The sequence below is a fragment of the Oncorhynchus masou genome, chromosome 11, assembly GCF_036934945.1.
Source record: "Oncorhynchus masou masou isolate Uvic2021 chromosome 11, UVic_Omas_1.1, whole genome shotgun sequence".
In the NCBI taxonomy this organism is placed as follows: Eukaryota; Metazoa; Chordata; class Actinopteri; order Salmoniformes; family Salmonidae; genus Oncorhynchus; species Oncorhynchus masou.
Genome location: NC_088222.1, coordinates 22,904,982 through 22,928,225, shown reverse-complemented (window position 1 = coordinate 22,928,225; position 23,244 = coordinate 22,904,982). Strand labels below are relative to the sequence as shown.

General features: G+C 45.1%; 1 protein-coding gene across 1 annotated transcript; it reads right to left on the bottom strand.

The window, feature by feature from the left end:
- Positions 1-1,784: 1,784 nt before the first annotated feature.
- Positions 1,785-22,684, bottom strand: LOC135548335 (protein phosphatase Slingshot homolog 1-like). The gene is made up of 14 exons (XM_064977827.1): positions 22,253-22,684; positions 20,395-20,495; positions 17,952-18,016; positions 17,738-17,859; positions 17,575-17,643; positions 16,622-16,687; positions 15,999-16,193; positions 15,704-15,797; positions 15,453-15,581; positions 15,207-15,253; positions 13,674-13,820; positions 13,234-13,434; positions 7,865-8,495; positions 1,785-7,567 (listed from the first exon to the last, which is right to left on the bottom strand). Exons 1-14 carry the CDS (start codon positions 22,456-22,458, stop codon positions 6,473-6,475), a joined length of 3,168 nt encoding a protein of 1,055 aa, XP_064833899.1. The 5' UTR covers positions 22,459-22,684; the 3' UTR covers positions 1,785-6,472.
- Positions 22,685-23,244: the final 560 nt, after the last annotated feature.

Below are 23,244 nucleotides of genomic sequence, written 5' to 3'. Positions count from 1 at the left end.
CTGCAATATTTAACTTTTTGGGCGACACAACCAAATTCACGTATGATCTGTCATTCTCTTTTAAAACAAGTCTAAGAAGTGGTAGATCTGTTCTGTGTGTGCCATTTCTATGTTTCTCGTTCTTTTGTACACCAGCTTCAAACAGCTGAAAATATATTTTACAGCAGTTTAGATGGTACAATGATTCTCTACACTTTACTTGCTTGTTTTGTCACAAACTGAATTCAGGAAAACTATTAAAATCTTTGCAACCAGGAAATGGCGGAGGGATTCCTGCCAGGTGCACCTTTAAAAAGCAGCTTTTCTGTGTTGTGGAATGGTGTGGGCGTACCCAAACAACAGAATAGTGTGGGAGTATACTGGTCATTAAAAATGTTCATGCAAGTAGTCCACTGATTGGCCAGCTCATCCGCCTCAGAGTGATTATATATTCTATGAGGAAATAGCATTTTTTTAAGACAAACCTGTATCTCAAACAGGCTAAGGTTTGGTTTTTAAAGTGTTTTTTTCTTGTCCTATACCAAATTATGCTTTGGTATAGTACACATCAACAACATTATTTGGATATGAGTTAACAGAAGGAGAAATGTTTAAAGTTATATTTTCACTGGGCAGTTAATTTAAGTAATCATGACCACCCACTGTGTATAACATACTGTACTGTATCAAAGGGAATGAGTGGTTCAATTCATTTATTCTATTCTCACAATGTTGGTAGGATGTTTTCGCAACTAGATAACATTACAGGCTTGTATCTAAGGTGTTATTGAGATGGATGTGTGCAGGGTAGAGGATCTTCTCATGGCAGCAGCTGGCAACTGTGGGAGGCATCTGTGACAACAGCCTCACCCAAATATCCCCCTCTTTGTTTCTCTACTCTCATGCAAGGACACCGAGCATTTATGAGAGACGTGCGACTCTGAGAGAACAAACTATTAGCAACTCCTGAAAGTCCCAACAAACTGTTCTGGGAAAAAAAGAAGTCCCAAACCCTTATGGAAATAAGTGCCTAGTATGATGCACCATTCAAAATAGCAAATAAGGGAACACATACCTTTGTGGCCAACTTCAGAACAGCCCATCGAGGTGCAAAAATGGAGTTGAATATAGCTCTAAATCGTCACGGCCATGGACAGAGTGGATGGTTGAGTGTGCCGATACCTTTACCCAGGAGTTACATCATGACATAAATAACTGAGGCACCTGCACCAAGTTGACTGACACGTGGATGCTAAAATATGTGTCTGTCACTCAGAATATCATCACATAACATGCTGCTCTGGTCGCTTCCCCAGAGAATTGAGACTAACATTGCTCTTCTCATCTGTTTAACCCAAACCCAGGTCCAGTATTATCAACACATCACCTGACTAGCTTCACATTCCACCAAATACACTATTTTGTATAATAAAAAGGGCAACACTGAACACACACAACTTAACCTATGCATAAAGTATGTTTCTATTATGTTACAGCATTTGCTTCCTGTCATCTGAGGAGCAGAGGTAGGGAGGCACTCACCTGTCAGTTGTGAAAGCGGCAGGCCTGCTAGCCTGTCTGTCTAGCCTATTGCCCTGAAAGACTACAGAGTATTTTGTTGGAGGGATCCTTCTTCCACTGTCACCAGTCTCCCATTCTCCTCCCTGCCCATCCCATGATATCACAATGACCTAATTTGACGAACTCAATAAATACACCAATGGTCTGTGTGTATGTATTTACAATGCAAGTGTAACATGATGATTGTCTCCTCTCCATTCAGTATGATCCAGTACAGGCCAGAAAAGAGAGGAAATTATTTATTTCCATGATGCACATTGACTGGACATCCTTAACAAAATGTTTAAAAAATAAATGTAAAAAGATAAAAGGGCATCACACAACCAGTGCAAACAATAAGTCACAGCTTAAAAAAATAAAAATGTTACCAAAAATCACTCAAGTTGATTATGTATGTTTTAGGTGGTTTTACTCATTCATGCCTTGGCTTATATGCAAAAACATCTTATTGTAAGGGGTGAACATCAAGGAAAGATGGCCACTTGTACTCTTGACATGAACTACTGTAAGTATCCCCCTCTTCCTATGTCTCCATATCCAGCTTTCTCCATCACTCTCAAAGCATTGACCAGAGCTAAGGCCAGGGTTAAGCCTGCGATGTAGCTAGGCCAGACAGAGCTAAGGCCAGGGTTAAGCCTGCGATGTAGCTCGGCCAGCCAGAGCTAAGGCCAGGGTTAAGCCTGCGATGTAGCTAGGCCAGCCAGAGCTAAGGCCAGGGTTAAGCCTGCGATGTAGCTCGGCCAGCCAGAGCTAAGGCCAGGGTTAAGCTTGCAATGCAGCTAGGCCAGCCAGAGCTAAGGCCAGGGTTAAACCTGCGATGTAGCTAGGCCAGCCAGAGCTAAGGCCAGGGTTAAGCCTGCGATGTAGCTCGGCCAGCCAGAGCTAAGGCCAGGATTAAGCCTGCGATGTAGCTAGGCCAGGGTTAAGCTTGCGATGCAGCTAGGCCAGCCAGAGCTAAGGCCAGGGTTAAGCCTCCAATGTAGCTAGGCCAGCCAGAGCTAAGGCCAGGGTTAAGCCTGCAATGTAGCTAGGCCAGGGTTAAGCTTGCGATGCAGCTAGGCCAGCCAGAGCTAAGGCCAGGGTTAAGCCTGCGATGTAGTTAGGCCAGCCAGAGCTAAGGCCAGGGTTAAGCCTGCGATGTAGCTAGGCCAGCCGGAGCTAAGGCCAGGGTTAAGCCTGCGATGTAGCTAGGCCAGACAGAGCTAAGGCCAGGGTTAAGCCTGCGATGTAGCTAGGCCAGACAGAGCTAAGGCCAGGGTTAAGCCTGCGATGTAGCTAGGCCAGACAGAGCTAAGGCCATGGTTAAGGCACGTATGTAGAAATATAAAACACTCAAAAACAAATGATGCAAACAATCAAACCTAGTGCAGTAGCTTTAAGCATAGCATCAGTGGTGATGGAGCATTTGGTGAAGACGCTCATTTTGACCACTTAAATCCACCACACAGCCTACTGTTCACTGCTATGAGCATGGCCTAAAGCTGAGCACAACTGGCTAACCAAACATAATCATTTCATCACAACCCCGTCACAGTATCATGAAATAAAAAGTTGAATTTATAGGATATTCTGTAAACTTTTATAACCCATTATGTCATAAATTACATCAAGCTTATAACAGCCACATGAAGGTAGTATAACAGTTGGCTTGAATAATGCGCACCAAATGATCACGCCTAAATGGTGACCACACTAACCACAAGTGGTAGACTGGATTAAAAGTGAAGGGACAGGGGTCAGTTTGAGACAAATCCCTATTCCATTCAAATAATTGTATTACCTGTGAGGGAATCTCTTTGATCATTGAAAACCCACCAGTGAACACAGGGAAATTCATACAGTGCAATAACTCAAAAGCCACAAGGGCTGCGTTCAAACAGGAAACCCAATTCTGATCTCTTTTTTTTACTAATTGGTCTTTTGACCAATCAAATTAGCTCTCAAAAATATCTGACATGATTGGTCAAAAGAACAATTAGTGAGAAAAAAATATATATAAATCTGAACTGGGCTGCCTGTCTAAGCACAGCCAGTGTTCATTGACCACAGAACACAAGCCATTATTGTGACTTGAACCTAAATTAATTGCAAATTGCTTTGACCAGTACCTCGGAGTAACAAACACTAACAAAAGTTACTACTGTAACACATGCCGCGATATTCAGCTGATTAAGAGTGATTTTCATTTTCTTTGTTATCCCAAATCAAGAGCAATCCAGTCTACATGATGTAGAGTATAGACCATTGCATCAGTGACAATGACATATAAGGAGTAACAGTTGTTTTGCACACTGACACTTTTCCCATCGCACTCATTACAACCATGGTGGTAATAACATCTATATATTGTCATGCGCCTGCACACACACTGCCATCACACATTATCCTTGCACACTCAACATGCCAGTAGTTATAACAGACAAAACAACTTCAAAGCATAATAACACCCGTGTGGCAAATTAAGCTTAGGCTGGCCACAAAGAAATCAACCAAATGCATATTAGATTATATAATTAAAACATGTACAAATAAATACTCAATCATAAATAAGGAAGATAAGTTAATGTAACATTGGTGATACAACATGTGGGATGATGGCAGTGGCCCCAGTCATACTGTACTGCGGCTCTACAACAGCTTTGGAAGTTGCTCATGTCTGCTGTAAACAAAACAATTCCTAGTGGCTAGTGATAATCTCTCCACAGAAACCAGAATTGTAACCCCTTTCTAAGCAACTATAGATAGTCTGTTCCGACGCCTCAGCTTGTTTTAGTCCCAACTTCCTAGTTTGGCTGATAGCATTGCCATATGAATGGAAAAGGCTGAGAATAGCTGCTTCTTTCTTCCTGCCACAAACAGCTCCAGCTAAATCACGTTAGGCTTTGCTGCTGGGACACTCCCAGGTCTGGCAATAAATGGGAGAACAAAAACAAGCAGTTCAAACAGTCGTTCTGCTTCGATGTATAGCAACGACCCAGTGGCCACTTCACAGTACCAGGTTTATGCCTGGGCCTTCAGAGGGTCAAAGGTGTTGTCTTGTGTAGCTTATGCAGATCAACGGATTAGTAATTTTTTTTTTGCAGTACAAAGAAAGGTAGTCTAATGTTACTCTGTTGCTGTGGCACATTGACAGTTGAATAAAGCCGGTTAACAAAGCCTCTACAGTGCAGTATCACAAAGGTGTGAACAAGAAGGGGAGGGGAGTATGTACTAGCATGTTAATGCCAAAAACTAAACAGTCAGAAAATCAACCTACTGTATTTGATTGCCTTTTGAGAGTGATGCAGGGACGATGGATAAAAGGCATGGGGTCAGACATCATGGCTTTGACTACAGCTGGTCTACGAGGGGGGCAGCAGAGGATTATCAGTGCTACAGTAGATTAATGCAGTGGTGTAAAATCCAGTCCCAAAACCATTTGAACTCTTTCAGTTGCCCACAAATCCTATCAAACCATACAATCACGATGAGTTCTTAAATCAGATCATTGAAGTACTGTACCTATTACCATTGTACAGAAGTGAAAGTTCAGCTGTGGCAAAACTAAACCAAAGTGTATATGCTCCCTCTAAACTACCTCAAAGATACAGAAATTAATCCAGAAGAGAATTTCAATATTTCTTCTCTGTTTCTTCCCATCATCCATAGCATGTGTGATAAGTCCAGTCAGTCTACTGCTCTGCTCCCCATGAGGAAGCTCTAGTTGTGACAATGAGGACAGCTTGCGTAACACTAGACCGTTATGAATGGACTTCTGACCACTTCAAGACATTATTAAATTAAGTACCTCAATGGAGGAGTGCTGGCTGAGCCAGTCATTGAGGAGAGGCAAGCCAACAAAAACAGTATTGGACCATAATAGTCTTGAGATGCTTGTGTTCTGACTGAGGTACCCTGCTTTGCTTGAAGAGGCAGGAAGCTGCTCATATGATAAAGTTGTTGTTCGGTGACACAAAAACAGCTTGTAGCAAGGGAGGAATATACAGAAAAGGAGGATTCAATCTTCAACAGTCAGTCTGCTCAGGGGCACGAGATGCTCAGGGGAACATGAGATGCTCAGGGGCACATGAGATGCTCAGGGGCACATGAATCAAAAGAGGCTCAGTTGCACACATTCATTGAGCTCCTTCGAGTGGATCTTCTCCAATAGCATCTCTTATTTGGATTGATAAACAGACAGTACATGTACACTGACTGTACGAAACATTAGGAACACCTGCTCTTTCCATGACAGACGGACCCGCTGTGATCCCTTATTAATGTCACCTGTTAAATCCACTTCAAATCAGTGTAGATGAAGGGTCGGAGACAGGTTAAAGAAGGATTTTTAAGCCTTGAGACATTTGAGTTATGGATTGTGTATGTGTGCCATTCAGAGGGTGAATGGGCAAGGCAAACGATTCCCCTAAAAATAAAAATAAATGTAAAAGTTTGGATTTTTAGTTTGGCAGGGTATGGTTGTAGCTGGGTTTTTCACGCTCAACAGTTTCCTTCCTGTGTGCATCAAAAATGGTCCACCACCCAAAGGATATCCAGCCAACTTAACACAACTGTGGGAAGCATTGGAATCAACATGGGCCAGCATCCATGTGGAATGTTTTTGACACCTTGTAGAGTCCATGCCCCATCGTATTGAAGCTGTTCTGAGGGCAAAAGAGGAAGGGGGGTCCAACTCAATATTAGGAAGGTGTTCTTAATGTTTTGTATACTGTCTAATAGGAAATCTTTAGTTACTTTTCTTTCTTCCAGCCAACATGCTGTTAATATGTCTCAGGCATGTCTCCAGGACACCTGGCAAATTTCTCCCTGCTCCTTCAAACTGCTCTTACACGGTCAATTGGTTCAGACACATGGAACCTGTCTGGAAGAGAGACACTGGAAACACAGTCAGCTCCAGGGGGTGGATGGAGGCTCAGAGGGCTGGGGGCACGGTGAAGAACAGCTGGGCCTGATCATCAGCCAGGTCTGACAGGTCCTCGGTGGAGAAGGTGAGGCCTCCCAGTTTGGCCAGGGAGCTAGAGCGTTTGAGCAGGGAGGGGACGGTCAGGCCGGCCAGCCTCATGCGGGTCTCCATCTCCTGGGTGTGCGGCCTGGCCAGGCCTGGGCGTCCCCCGCAGTTGCTGTCGAGGCTGACACTGCTTAAGCTCCGGGTGAGGGTGGAGCCATGGGGGGAGGACACAGGGGTCCAAGTCTGGGTGGACCACTGGGGGTACAACACTGGGGTGGTGTTAATCTGGGGGTCTGCGGCTGTGACCACACAGCTGGTAGAAGGGATGTGGCTTTCAGAATGCACCCTTACATCCCCCTCCACCTCCATCTCATCCACCGCCAAGCTCAGGTCCATCTGCTCAGACAGCCATGCCCCTGAGAGTGGACCTTCCATGGCCAATTCTGAGATCCTCTTCAGCTGGTCCGCGCTCTGCCTCACCAGCCCTAGCTCCAGCCCTGTCCTCTGTAGCTGGGCCAGGGCCTCCTGCTCCTGCTGTGGCTCCACTCCACCACCAGGAGGGTCCACTTCCACCCCAGCAGGCTGCAACTCCACACCAGGAGGCTGACCCGCTAGCCTCTCCCCCTCCAAGCTGAGCTTCATAAACGTGAGCTCTGTGATGACTCCAGTCCCCGCCTCTCTCCCTGGCTTTGGCTCCTGCTCTTCCTCCTCTTCCTCCTGTAGCTCGTCCATGTCCTCCGTCTCCAGGGAGCAGTGTCTGTCTCGGGGCAGCTCCTCGCAGCTCATGGGCGACACCAGCCGCTGGCGGTAGGCCTCCAGGCGGGCAATGGTGGCAGGGAGGGCACAGGGGGAGTGGGGGGTGGGTGTGTTGGTGAAGTGGGTGCCAGGGGGGTCTATGGAGATAGTGGGGACCACCCCGCAGTGGCGTGTGGGGTTAAGGCGGTGGTTGCGGCCTCCTGCCGGGCGCTCACAGCGCCGCCCTGGTGGCAGACGCAGGCAGTCTTTACAGGACTGGTAGGAGGGCTTCACTTTGTAAGGGTTTCCTGTGCTAGCACTGTCCTAAACAGAAGAAACAGAGAGAGGGAGGGAATGCATGGTCAGGCACAGAGAGTGATAGGGTAACGGACCAAGGACATTACCTGATTTAAGGTCTTGAAGCAAATAAAAAACAGATGACACCTACAAGATGATAATCCCTTAAATGAAATGGGATCAAATAATGACAGAAATATTACACTTACATAATTACGATTATAGGCTTAATATCTCAACCCTAACCCCAAGCCAGTTCAAGTTAAAAGTAAGCAAACCAGCATAATTCTTATAGATACAGGCATTAATTACTGTCCCACTCACGTCAAAGGCAGCGGGGCAGCTGCGCTTGGCAGCCAGGCGGTTACTGTTGTTGGCGTTCTCGTTGTTGAAGCGGTTTACATTGGCCTGATCCTTCCTCTCCTCGTCCTCAGTCACTCCCTCTCCTCCTGCAGGTGTCCGGGCCAGGGCGGCCATCTCCGCCTCCTCCTTCTGTGCCTCCTCCTCGTCCTCCTCCTCCACCGTGCTGAACTCCAGGCGTAGCCTCATGTCCTCCAGGGGCTCCAGGCGGCCCCCACAGGTTTGGGCGGCAGTGCCCTCCCCGGGCAAAGCCAGTTGGGCCATGGGGAAGCCCTCATCCTCCAGAAGGGCGTCCCTCTCCACATCCTCGATCTCGATGAACACCCTTTCCATGCCCAGCAGGGGAGGGCCGCGCACTGGGGTGGAGGGCTCGCTGTCCAGGGCCGTGTCCGACAGCCGTCTGAAGTAGTAATTGTAGTTGAGAGGGTCCAGGGCGTCCACCTCCAGGCCCCGACAGGGGGAGGCGCTGCAGCCCTCGCCCCCCCAGGCCTCATCCTCCACGGGGGTATCCTCTCCACCACAACACTGGCCAGACGCCTCATCTGGGATGTCCTCCCCTCCCTCGGGCCTCCACAGCTTGTTGTGGCGCTGTTTACTGGGGAACACATTATGGTTACCCCATCACTATGTATAGAGTACATGTACTTTATACAGACAAAACGAGATGCTTAGCCACTAATAAAACTTAAGGATCATTCAGTCACAATGACCTGCAATCTATCTACCAACCTAATTATAAGCTCATAACCTTAGACTGCTTACCTTACCTGACCCCCTCTATAGACAGCCACTGTGATGAATTAACTGTCACATTTGACCTGACCTCTAAGCAGCGAGTTGGGTTGAGCATAATGAGGTTAAATATCTCAGGGTCCTTCTCCCTGTGATCCTTGGGACGTCCCAACTCTGATGTTAACCCATTGAAGTTGAAATGAAGGTTAGGGTTAGGTCAGGATTATAGTAAGGGAACACCCCCCTGAAATGGACAAAAATGAATGGGAACATATCGGCACCGTACAAAACATATACACTATGTCCAATACCACTCAATTGGACGTCGTTTCATTCAAAGTTGATTGCAAATGCCATATAGCAAATGCCAAGTGTAACACTGCAAAAATCCAATAGATGGCGAGTGCGCTCCACCGTAATTGTTCATATTGCAAATGTAACACAAGTCAAGACACACAAGTAAAATTGAAAATTTTGAACATCTTTTCAAAAACTTAGCACCCCCTTAAAAAAGTGCTTTCTGGACCGTTTTTTGAAATTCTTTAGATTTTTTTTGTAAATTACACATGTATAAGAACTGTATCAACATACTTTTGTCATATTTGATTATTGCCATTTAAAAAAAAACTTTTTTACTTGTCCATAAGGCATATGTTTGGTCCATTTGCAATATGATTTCATAGGAAGTCAAAGTCCCTTTTTTTAATCCAAATGCAATAAGACATTTCCAAATGCAAATTGAAAGTTTTGAAAGTGCCAAATCAGGATGTTATGTCCATTTGCCATGTACGATCAATGGAAGTAGGTTTACAAACCCAAAGACAGTGAACCATGTCCAAAAGGCATTTATACTGCCCAAATGATATATAGCACTATGTTAAGCCATGAATCAACCTAGATGGTCTATTTGTCATGTATGATGAGGGAGAAGTGGGACTGTTGATTTAACAATTTTTTGAAAAACGTCCAAAATTATTGGATGGGCACGGGTGGGGGTGCTCTCTACCCAACCGTGGACCCCTTGCTACACCGTAATGACATTAAAAACCATTTTAAAAATGTACTCCTGGTAACCTGTTCCAATCACCAAGTGCACGGCTATCCATTTCCAATATGTTTCAATGTGCATTCACGAATTTGATAAGCTCAAAAATACTGCCGAAATGCAAAATTGACTGGCCTGATGAACTCGGGATGGCCAGGTAGTGATTCTGGTTCCTCTCCATCGCTCGTTGGGGTTGATTTCATCATGTCATTTGGTGATGTTTTTTCACTGTTGAATCATATTGCAAATGCACTGTGCATTTGCAATATATTTCAATGGGCATTTACCATCACGAATTTGACATGCTTCAAAAATACTGCAGGAATGCGAAATTGACTGGCCCGATGAACTGGGGATGGCCGGGTAGTGATTCTGGTTCCTCTCCATCGCTTGTTGGGGTTGATTTCAGAATGTCACTTTGGTGATGGTACCTCACTGTTTGAACATATTGCAAATGGACAAAAGTCAGCCAGCAAGTCACCGTCCATCAGTCAATAAGATATCATTCTGACACCAAACTGATAAAAACTGACACCACACCCACTTTTTCCAACTCGTTTAGAAGCCAACTATCACATATTTCAGAGCTGGCCAAAAATTCACAGCGCCTTCTGTTCAAACCATAATAAAAACCTAAAACACTTAGTTACGTTCTAGCTGCGGGTCCAGTTCTAACATTATGTGTAGGCCTAGCTGAGACCACCCCGGGTAGACCTCATAGTGGCCTGATGGACTGTCATCGAAGACAGGTTCATAAGGCATTCATAACCCACATAGGCTTCAGGTTGACTTTAGAGGAGCAGGCAATGTATTCCTATGGGGAGAGAAGTCATTGAAAACTGTGAAAAAAAACATGTTTTCACTGTTATGGGTTAATGCCACATGGTCAAGGGTAGGCTTGCACAGATCGGGAGGACCTCAGCAATGTTCCTGAGGTCAAATGGTTTGTCTCCCAAAAGCACTTGAAATTTAGGTCCAGGCTTCATTTTGGACCTTCTTTTTTACACGGTCGCTGTACTCAGACCGAGCGAGCTACGCTCAAGTGGGGCATCCCGTTGAACTCGGCACATCCTAGAGATTATGGTAATGCCATTGCAGGCTCTGTGTGTCTTTAAGCACCAGACTTTTTCACTTCATCCTTGCTGTGTGTGTGTGTGTGTGTGAGAGAGCTTTTCTTTGACATCTGTTGGGAAAAATGACTGATTTACAGTTCATGAGGGTTGCCTAATCACACATGAAGTTTTAAAAAGATCTGACCTTTTAAACAGCACCTATGACACCATTCTAAGGCACTTCCGGGTTGCAGAGGAAGCTATAAGTAAACACATCTTGATTGGGATATGCTCTTACAGAAAGTGAACACATATCCTCCTTGGGGTAGGCACTTATAGAAGTTTAAGTTTTAAGTCTATGTTAAGAACTGACTTATTTACAGAGGGTTGAATTAGTGTGTGTTATTACAGAAAATCGCAGAGCTACAAAACACACTACAAAAAGATTTGTATGAACACGCTGCAACTGGATCTGTAACTTAAAATAAAATACAATTTGAACAACACCAATTGTACATTGTACGATTTCTCTTAAATTACGATAGATAAATGTCTGGTTCTTTTTTTCCTGACACTGTAGGTCAAATTAGCGCTCTATTTTCATTTTTGACCTTTAATCCCAGAAAAATGGCTATAACTCAAAAACCGATGAGGCCTCGACGCCATCTTGTTCGGGGCCAACTGCCCATTATGCCAAACCTATGCTCACCAAGTCTTCGAAGTCTTTCCCGTTTAGGAGAAAAGGCTCGTCGTGATTGGTGATGTTTTGTACATTTGCAATATGATTCCATTCGCCCTCTGGTGGGATTTACCGGGATAGCGGAAAAATGACCAACATTTGAAAATGTTATAAAACGGAAACCGAATGTCCGAGAGACTTTGTTCAATGACTTCCCTGAAGATCCTGCCCTGCTGCACGGCCCGCCGCCATCCACAAATTTTTAGAAACGTTCGCGGACGTCTAGTAAGGGACCGTACATTTGCAATATGGACTTTCTCACCGACCATATGGCAAATGTCAAAACGTTCCCTTAATGTATGTTAGGATAGTGGTTAAGGTAAGTGGTAAGGATGTCTCGGGTTGCAAAGGGTTGGAAACTTTCCTTTACATATCCAGCAATTTTCTATGGGAAGTTAAGCCCGGGAATTTTGCTTAAATTCATCAAAAAGTTAGCTTATAACAGTAAACCTTTTGTGGGATGCACAAGGCAATTCTAGGTCTTGTGGCATATTTTGGTTAAACTATCCCCAATTCAATGGAATTTCAACCCTCTGCATGCACAGTGCATTCTTTCATCACATGTACAGCTGATTCTCAAGATCTTGCACACTAATGAAATGCGATTGAGCCCACACTACTACTCTGTCTGAGCCACGGACTACATGCTTTCTGGTAAGTTTTGATTACAATACTGGGTGGGGTGAATATATTTTATATAACATACATAATTTTTTGTTACCTCTAAATAGTAACCTACAGCAAACTCTGTTTAAATCATGTCTAACTTGTTAACAATTTCTGCTTGTTAGTTTTTGCTACCATGTGGGTCTAAGCTTGCTTGAGCCTGCAAACTGAGGAGTGTTAATTCACTTGTTTCCATACATGTTTCATTTGAAAACTTTTATCTTACAAAGGAGTTGTTTAATCTAACTGCTTAACTAGTTATCTGAACATGGAATTGTATTTATTTAAATTTTTAAAAATTCTCATCTTTACAGGAAAATGCCACGGGCACTATCTGATGTGTGGAGACATTTCACTGCAGCTAATGTAGACAAAAAGAATCTGTGTACATTTACAAATAAGAATGTAACAAAGATGCAGAATCATCTGGCCAAGTACATAAAGTTCCATCAGCACTCACAACAAGCAACCTCTGACAAAAGGTCCCTCTGATTCATCATTTTCACCTCAAATAGAAGTAGACACCTTATCTATAACAACAGCTCATGGTCCATCCTTCAGAAGTTTTTTTTGACTCAACGGAGGAACGTAGTCAGAGAAATGCTGATGAATGTCTTGCTTAAGCTGTGTATGCAACTGGTTCACCTCTGATGCTCACAGGCAAAGTGTATTGGAAGAGATTTCTGAATGTTCTTCACCGAGCATACACCCCTCCAACCAGACATGCGTTATCTAAAGTGGAAGAGTCCTACCCTCACATCACACCCATTGGCTGTGCTGCTCATGCATTGAATCTGCTCCTCAAGGACACCATGGCACAACAAATATGATATGGTAAATATATCCAATGTAAAGAACATCTACAATTAAATGGTATTAATTTGCATATATTCCCGTTAATTTCTATGGAAAGTTTCCAACTCCAAATATTCCCCAAAATGCGCAACCCTAGGGACGTCCCAAGGATAGCACTAGCCAATAACTCATGACTGCAGTGGAGTAAGAATAAGTGGCAGATGCTCCGCATGTCGCACAGTTGGTTACATACCGGAGCAAAGCTGCATATACCAGTACAGTACCCCAGTATACCCTGACTCACCTAGCGTCCAGGATGCCCTCGTACTCGGCCAGCTGCTTCATAAAGCCAGCGTTGGGCCGAGCAATGCTCCTCTTCTGCTTCACAAAGTTATAGGCCTTCTCCAGAGTCCAGCCATACTCCTTCATGGCATACGCTATGACCGTGGAGGCTGACCGGCTCACACCCATCTTACAGTGGACCAGACACTTAGACTGGTTCTTTCTGTGGGGCAATAATGTTTTACATTAAAACCCTGTTCATTTTGAAGAAGTCTAATCCAGAGTGACTAGGCTTTCCACATAGTTTCAGTGTATAAAATAACCCAGACACAGAGGACCTACCCACTATTTAAGTATACACTTCCTTTGTTGTTCTGCAGTAAATACTTCACATGCTGCAAGACGTGTTTAGTTTGCTGTTTGAGAAGTAGGGTTTAGTTTGTTTGACAAGTAGGCACTCACTTGGCTCTGACGATGAAGTTGTAGGTCTCGTTCCAGTGGGCCAGCAGGTCTGTGGCCTCCTCATCAAACACCCGGATATTGTGGTAGGAGAACGTGCCCTGGAAGAAGTTGTCTATTTCCCTGGTCACGTTGAGGATGTAGCCCACACTGCATCAAGAAGAAAAAAACAACATGTATCAAGTTTTAATTTGTACAGGATACACATGGTATACACAGGCCAACGAAAAGTGCTTACTGGCAGATTCCTTCTCGATAATGCAACAACAATAATAAATAAAATGTTGATGTGTACACCGAGTCTCTAAAACATTAATGACACCTTCCTAATATTAAGTTGCAACCCCTTTTGCACTCAGAACATCCTCAATTCGTCAGGTCATGGATTCTACAAGGTGTCAAAAGCGTTCCACAGGGATGCTGGCCCATGTTGACTCCAATGCTTCCCACAGTTGTGTCAAGTGGCTGGATGTCCTTTGGGTGGAGGACCATATACAGTACCAGTCAAAAGTTTGGACACACCTACTCATTCCAGGATTTTTCTTTATTTTTTTGTTGTTCTTGACACAAACTGATGTGCCTGCCTGGCACCTACTATCATACACTGTTCAAAGGCACTTACATCCTTTGTCTTGCCCACTCACTCTCTGAATGGCACACATACACAATCCGTCTCAATTGTCTCAAGGCTTAAAAATCATTCTTTCACCAGTCTCTACACTGATTGAAGTGGATTTAACAAGTGACATCAATAAGGGATCATAGCTTTCATTAGATTCACTTGGTCAGTCTATGGAATGGTAATGTTTTGTACACTCAGTATATATCTGTGTGTGTGAGTATGTGAGATCATGTGTGCTAAGGTGCAGAGAATGGTAAGGTGGTAAGAGAATGCAGGTGGTAAGTCCAGTTCAAGTGTTCGGCAGTCTGATGGTATCAGAACTCATGCTCCAATACCGTCTCTCCGATGGTAAGGGAGTCAACAGCACATGACTGGGGTGTGTGGGGTCCTTGACGATGCTGTGGGCCTTCCTCAGGCACAGTTTTAAGTAGATGTCCTGGATGGGTGGGAGCACAGTCCCAGTGATGTACTGGACAGTCTTCACCATCCGCTGGAGGGCCTTGTGATAGTGGACGGAGCAATTCCCGTACCAGGCCATGATGCAACATGGTCAGGATACTCTCAATGGTGCAGTGGAAGTATTTGGAGAGGACCTGGTGTGGCATGCTGAATTTCTTCAGCTGCCGTAGGAAGTAGAGGCGCTGTTGCGCCCTCTTGACAAGAGTGGTTGCGTTCCAGTGGGGCAGTATCTCGTTCAGTGGTGCTATCCGTGTTCCAACAACCAACCTTTCTGTATTGGTAGGTCTTATGAAGGAGAGATGTATCAATGCCCTGACACATCTATTGTCCTTCGTATGGGAATACAGAATAAAACAACACTATGTTTGTGAGCCAGTGCTGATGGTTAGGGAGTAGAGGTGGTTAGGGAGCAGTTCTAGTGAAATAGCTTTCGTGTTTGTGAGACATCCACTCACCCACAGTCCCGTAGTTCCTCTAGATTGGAGGCATTCCACTCAGAGCCCTAGAGAAGACAAACACAGAGGAATGAATATCAAGACAACTTACTCCGTCAGGTTACAAAGGTCAAACTTCCTACACCAGGGTTACAGTAACAGAGTTGTGACAGTAGTTCAGAGGTTAGAGAGGAGGAGTGTAGTTACTAGTTAGTGTTACGGATACAAAGAGACAATCAGGATGTAAAGTTAAGGAAAGGTTCTCACCAGGTAGAGGTGGTCAAAGATGAGTGTGGCTTTGTCCATCTGACCCAGGATCAGCAGCATCTCATTGTCGAGGAACTCTTTGTACTCCTTCAGGTTACAACTCATATGCTGCTCCAGCTCCACACGGATCTGAGAGGGGGAGGACAACCGGTATTAGGCTGCACTATGGTACTTATATCTCATGCAGAGTTAATTGCCCCAACAAACCGATCTGTGTGCCCCTACAAAGCCTGGTGAGTGGCGACACATACCTCCTTGGAAGTGACATTCTCCAGGTCCCGGAACATCATCATACTGCGTAGTTTAGCTTTGATTGAACACTCGGTTCTCTCTCTCTCCGTTGGCCTGAATAACAACATATGTCAATATATCAATTAATTAATTATGAATGTAACCAACACATTTATCACTTTTGATTAAAACAAGAAAGACCCGATTTACCCTGATGGACATACATTACCAATCTCAGAAGGTACTGCAACTAGAATGAATCATAAGAAAAACGACTTAATTGAATCTTAAGAAAACGGACGAGTCAGGTCTTACCGGTCGACGAACATGGCAGGTGAGTCGGGCCGCATGGTCTCCAGGTCGGTCATAGTGTTCCACTCGTTGATGCAGCTCTGCTCGGAGGTGATACAGCTCTCATAGAAGCCCATCCACGTGAGGGCCATGCCCCCGGGGAAGTAGTTGTGCCTGCGAGACACATCGCTTGCCTTGTGGAGGATCTGCAGCGCAGACCTGAAGCCACACAGGTAGAAGAAGCTCCCAGTCTAAATACAGGTTCTCAACAGCAACTATTCAGAAGCTATTCCACTTATCTGATTATAGAGTCAGTCTTTTAATAATTGATTTTTAATGACGCAGGAAATTCAGAATACATTTAAAAGCCTGTCAAAAATGATGAGTCTGCACATTGTAATGATAGCGGCATCTATTGACCAGTAGATGGTGCATGGACAACTGGCAGCGGGGGTCGGTATCAAAGTGTTACCAGCCTGAATAATTCATCTACTAGTGTATGTTTTTCCACTCATTGATTGTAGATATTACAATGGAACCAACATGGTAGAGTACTGTATGGTTTCAGGGAATATAAAGGTCACCAGACAATTATATTTTGAAGTACCCAAATACAGTATCAAACCCAAAAACAACCAGACACTTACCACATGGCCTGCACAGAAACAGGCTTGAAGACATGCGATCGTCCTCCTGTGGTCACACTAAATCCTCTGAGGAGAGAGAAGATGAAGGATTAGAGAGAGGGGTCTGGGCGCACGAACAGGGGCTGAGCTACAAGGGTTCAGGGGACTATTCTGGACACATTCCAATGGAACATTCCTCCAGCACAGAGAGGCTCATCTGCCACATGGAGAATTGAAAATGCCTGTAGTTGACTGGACTGCACACTGGAGGGCAGAGCAACTCATTCTGTGTCACAGGGCTGGGCTGTTTGAAGGGCTAAACGATCGGAGGTACTTCATGGTCGACTGTATATGCAACTTAATGTCTGTGGAATGCACTGTGACACATACCGTACCTTTGTGGAAAGTTTCATGTATATTTATGTGAGGGTATAGACTGAGTATACCAAACATTAGGAACACCTCCCTAATGCTGAGTTGCAGCCCACTAATTTTGTCCTCAGAACAGCCTCATTATGTCGGGGCATGGACTCTGCAAGGTATCGAACGCGTTCTACAGGGATGCTGGCCCATGTTGACTCCAATGCTTCTCACTGTTGTGTCAAGTTGGCTGAATGTCCTTTGGGTGATGGACCATTCTTCATACACATGGGAAACTGTTGAGCGTGAAAAACCAGCTGCATTGTAATTCTTGACACACAAACCGGTGTGCCTGGTACCTACTACCATACCCCATTCAAAAGGCACTCAAATCTTTTGTTTAGCCTATTTACCCTATGAATGGCACAGATACACAATGTCTCAAGGCTTAAAAATCCCTATTTTATCTGTCTCCTCCCCTTCATCTACACTGAGTGAAGTGGATTTAACAGGTGACATCAATAAGGGATCATAGCTGTCACCTGGTCAGTCTGTGATGGAAAGAGCAGGTGTATATGTTTTATATCCTCAGTATGGAGAAGAGTAGCACTTACCCATCTCCATCTAAATGGATCTTCGTATCGCTCCATAGCGGTAGCACCATGCCGATAGAGCAGCTTTTACTGGGAATTATGCAACGGAATAGATTATTACTCTATGATAACAACAAGCCATAGTGTAGTGTGATACTGCTGGCTAAGGAGGAAAGACGAGTACCTGTCCTTATCGGTGAAGTCCATCCCTAGCAGGATATTCTCCTCTGTGTCCTGTCGACCACTGGTGTAGACCACAACCATGTACCGCACACGGTCAGACCAACCGCTCTCTAACCTTACAGCCTGGGGTACAGTAAGAACAGGTTACACTGTGTAGCATTTGTTTGTCAATAAAAATGGATGGTAAGTACATCTGAGATGGGGATTTGACTCACCAGTTTAATGCGGTCCTCAGAGCGGAGGGTGTTAATCATTACCTGCAGGTGTCGGGGTAAGTCACCTGGGAGAGAAGAGAACCGCATACCATAATCCAGATCAAGCAAGCCTCATAATCAGACATATTGTATAACTGTGTCCAGCTCTGCTATCCAGGCCCCTACTTAGACCGGTACCTCTGATTATGCCCACCTGCAGGGTGATCCAATACCAGTCATAACAACACGTCTGTATTGAAGTTATACATTGCAGAGCAAAGCCGGAACATCTCGTGACAAGCCGGGTAAATAAATGGGAATGGTGTACCATAACATCTAATCTTTGGGTACAACCCTCAGCTAAACCCATACAAACATGCAGAAGCAGTCTGTCATACATGTAAACACACAGATAAATGGATGCCAGGTTCATCAGAGCTAAGCATTGACTTGAACGTCTGGTGATGTAATCAAGAAATCTGGAGTGATCCTCACATTGATCTTGTGATTAACCTGCATATCATAGGGGAGGAGAGGGGTGTGTTAGGACTCCCCAATCTAACTAATCTCAACAACAACCCTGCTATAAGACATGCTGCATCATACACAGGTACACACACCTAGGCCTACCCGTACATATACACACACACCACTGGGGTGACATCATATGTGCTGCAGGCTGGTTAGTCTAGCTTGGTGAGTTTATGTAACATCTTGATGGGAGGGGGAAATCAAACAAGCAGGATCTATAAAGCCCCTTGAAAAGGAGGAGGTCAAAAGGGGGGTGAGTGTAACCGATGTGAAATGGCTAGCTGGTTAGCGGTGGTGTGCGCTAATAGCGTTTCAATCTGTGACGTCACTCGCTCCGAGACCTTGAAGTAGTGGTTCCCCTTGCTCTGCAAGGGCCGCGGCTTTTGTGGAGAGATGGGTAACGATGCTTCGTGGGTGTCAGTTGTCTATGTGTGCACTCCCTACTCACTCCCTAGTTCGAGCCCGGGTAGGGGCGAGGGGATGGACTAAAGTTAAACTGTTACATAGGCAGGCTCTAGGGTCACATCTGGACCTACTTTGACAAGCATATCAAAGCTAAAAGCAGACAAGTACCTGCCTCGAGGGCAGTCAATGGCCAGGTAATCCTTCTGTGAATATGGGTTGAACACAGGCTCAATCACATAGGCCAAGCCAACCTCAGACAATATTACCTTGTCTTTAAATGGAACTTTAGCAGTGGCATTGTCACGGTTCACTGAACAAATCTAATCTAATTCTATTTGTCAAATACACATGGTTAGCAGATGTTAATGAGAGTGTAGCGAAATGCTTGTGCTTCTAGTTCTGACCAATATCTAACAAGTAATCTAACCTAAAAAGTTCACAACAACTACCTTGTACACACAAGTGTAAAGGAATGAATAAGAATATGTACATAAACATATATGAATGAGCGATGGCCGAACGGCATAGGCAAGATGCAGTAGATGGTATAGAGTAAAGTATATACATATGAGATGAGTAAAGTAGGGTATGTAAACATTATATAAAGTGGCTAGGGATACATTTATTTCATTATTAAAGTGGCAGGAGTTGAGTCAGTGTGTTGGCAGCAGCCACTCAATGTTAGTGATGGCTGTTTAACAGTCTGATGGCCTTGAGATAGAAGCTGTTTCAGTCTCTCGGTCCCTGCTTTGATGCACCTGTACTGACCTCGCCTTCTGGATGATAGCGGAGTGAACAGCTAGTGGCTCGGGTGGTTGTTGTCCTTGATGATCTTTATGGCCTTCCTATAACATCGGGTGGTGTAGGTGTCCTGGAGGGCAGGTAGTTTGCCCCCGGTGATCCGTTGTGCAGACCTCACTACCCTCTGGAGAGCCTTACGGTTGTGGGCGGAGCAGTTGCCGTACCAGGCGGTGATACAGCCCGACAGGATGCTCTCTATTGTGCATCTGTAAAAGTTTGTGAGTGTTTTTGGTGACAAGCCGAATTTCTTCAGCCTCCTGAGATTGAAGAGGTGCTGCTGTGCCTTCTTCACCACGCTGTCTGTGTGGGTGGACCATTTCAGTTTGTCCGTGATGTATACACCGAGGAACTTAAAACTTTACACCCTCTCCACTATTGTCCCGTCAATGTGGATAGGGGGCTGCTCCCTCTGCTGTTTCCTGAAGTCCACGATCATCTCCTTTATTTTGTTGACGTTGAGTGTGAGGTTATTTTCCTGACATCACACTCAGAGGGCCCTCACCTCCTCCCTGTAGGCCGTCTCGTCGCTGTTGGCAATCAAGCCTAACACTGTAGTGTCGTCTGCAAACGTGATGATTGAGTTGGAGGCGTGCATGGTCACGCAGTCATGGGTGAACAGGGCCAATGAACAATGGGCCCAGTGTGTGTCAAGAGTGTGCATTTACCTGCGTGTTTGTGGTGTGCCAGTGTGTTTACCTGCGTGTTTGTGATGTGCCAGTGTGTTTACCTGCGTGTTTGTGGTGTGTAGGGGTCTTGGGTCCCTGTGCATTGGTGCCCTGTTGCAGGAAGAGGGCAGCTCCTTTGACCATGAAGAAGCTCTCGCTGAGGCTGAAACAGACAGGAAAATAGTGTTTCTAGTGGCTTGATGTTGTAACACACAGGGGAAGCATTCATTAGAGAAGTGAAAGAAAGAGTACAGACTGTACTGGAAGTAGGCAACAGATCATCAGCATATCTGAATAGAGATTTGCACAAATCCTTGTACTGCTTCAACAGCGGAAGCACCGTCTGTGGCACACTGCACTCCACAGTACCTACAGTAAGTAGCATGGCGTTCTACTCTCGAACAGAGAGGACATTTGAAATAGTCACTCCTTCCTATACCTGCTTGGTGTCTCTTCCCTGTTTTGTTGTGCTCCATTGAAGTAGATCCACAGATTTGTAACAGGATGTCTGTTGTCAAACTACCCAGCCATAGCCTACTTTCCTTTCCATGATGTGTTTGACAGACTATGCAATCACCAGTGTGTTCACGTCAGGGAGGCAACATATTCATTGAAAATGATCATGTGGAATGTGGATGCCCTGCTGCAGACTCTCCTAAGGCTGATGTGGTTCAATTAAACTGTCCAACCCACAGTATCCTTCTCACTTGTCAATGAGTGAGACTGTTTTAGTCCAGGAATGGAGACATATGACCTGGAGATGTAGAATGTGCATATTCAGAGAGCAGAACTACAGTGGGAAAAAGAGGCAGGGTGGGATGGCTGTTCATTGCTTTTCCAAAGTTTAGCGACGAGCAGGAAAGGATGTTCCTAAATTCATCAGGAAGTAAATGTGAGCAGACCTTTCCTTTATGAAATATTTCCCTCAGGTAATGAACTGACAGAACGTGGTTAGGTCCCCTGACCTATCGTTGGGGCAGATAATTGAGCCCACCACTGAAATATTTCCTCTGCCTTTCTTCAGCCAGCACCATCTATCCCTCCCTTCTCTGGCCAGGGATGGGCTCTCCCGACTGCCCTAACCCCTGTGCTCGAGGCACTGACCACCCCCGGATAATATATAGTATTTCCTTGGACTTAGCAATGTCCAGGAAGAAAAGAGTTGGGTGTTTGCTGGCCACAACATTAACCAGGAGGAACAGAGCTGCGCGTTTGCTGGCCACAACATTGACCAGTAGGAACAGAGCCAGTCTTTGTTAACAGGCAGGCTGCCCTCTCGCTCTGCCACCACAAACAAAGCATGGTATGACAGTGGGTCCATCACAAGACCTTTTGTTTCTGCCCCACTGTTACGTAGCATTGTTCCTTTTCAGAATGTCCTGAAAAAGATGAGGTTGGCCTCAGTCAAGAGGTCAGAGAGTTGGGTAGGGTACCATAACAGCTCATCTTAAGATGTCTGATGTACTGTAAATGGGATGAACTGAATAGCAGTAATCACAGATGTATAGACCTAAAGAGAAAGCTGTATGGAAAAGACTCCAGCTACTGTTGATCCGTCCATTACACCATCTTTCTAAGGCTGATTTTACACACAGTCCAATTCTGATAATTTTTTACATTATTGGCAAAACAGCTGATCTGATTGGTTGAACGGCCAATTAGTGGAAAAAGATCAGAATTAGGCTGCCTGTGTAAACTCACATTAGGACAGCTGTGAACAGTAGACTTCTAAAAAGAACACACAAGAAGAAATATAGACAGCCATAACAACAATACTCGTATACAGAAAATGCAGGGTGCACAGTTACAAGTGACAACCATTCAAACCATTGTCGCCATTGTGCTACCTCTTATCAAGGTGGAAATGCCAGTGAGAGATACACTCAGGATTGCCTGTCCTTGAATGAGTGGAGGACTTACATTCGCCAGATCTCTCTCTTACTCAGGACTGCGTTCTTCACAAAGTGAGGCAGCATGGTAAGCATGGCTTCCTGTGAAGGCTCCACCACAAGATGCATCCTGATTCTGGATCTCTCCCTCAGTAGCTCTCTGGAGTCCACTGGCCTCCTCACAAAATCTCCTCTGCCCTTATAGCTTCTTAGCACATCCATGTGCAAAAAATACATTCACAAGCATTGTGTGCCTCAAAAACTAATATGGTTTCCAATGTATAATAACTGATATAGCCCTGGGTTTCTTTTTTCCCTGTAAAAAGGTGCAGATTGGGTCCAATATTCTGATGATGTATCCTGTCTTGGTCTGGTGCATCCGTCTCTCCCTCCTGTCCGTCTGGGCTGTGAGGATCAGTCTTCAGATTCTGCTGCGTCTGTTCAGCTCTGCCTCCTGCCTCAACTCCCGACCATCAGCAGCAGCTCATCTCCTCCTCACAGCACGCGCTTGAGCAATCATAACTCCCTCCGCAACCCCCGACACAAAAGCACCATTCAAGCATGTTTCACGTGAGCTGGGCTGGGTGGCAGGGAATCTAGCTCGCCTCATCTTCAGTCTACAAAGCACACGTCTGTAGAGTGAGTGGATGCTATTTGACATGTAAGATCCCAGAGGATCTCTGATGAGCCACTGAGCCAAAGGAAACATACTACTCATTGAGTGGCATATTCAACTTTGTATGAACCATAACTCCATCACAGAACACATATCCAATGCCAGTGTGAGGCAATTTACGCAAGATGCTCGTTAAGACGCACACCAAGGACATCTTCCCTTTTGAAGTTTGCACACACACACACACACACACACACACACACGCACACACACGCACACACACGCACACACACGCACACACACACACGCACACACCTCTCTCCTTGGCTGTTGCATAACCCTGTCTGGTGCTTGGGCTTTCTGGCTGAGGCAGCCAGGGTACTGTGACAACCAAGGGCTGCTGGGGG

Excerpts from the sequence above, each read along its gene's own strand:
- LOC135548335 (XM_064977827.1), bottom strand. The coding sequence starts at position 22,458 with ATGTATTTTTTGCACATGGATGTGCTAAGAAGCTATAAGGGCAGAGGA. Across the intron at positions 16,688-17,574 it reads ATCCATTTAGATGGAGATGG|AGGATTTAGTGTGACCACAG; the intron begins GTAAGTGCTACT and ends CTCTCTCCTCAG. Across the intron at positions 7,568-7,864 it reads GCTGCCCCGCTGCCTTTGAC|GACAGTGCTAGCACAGGAAA; the intron begins GTGAGTGGGACA and ends TCTTCTGTTTAG.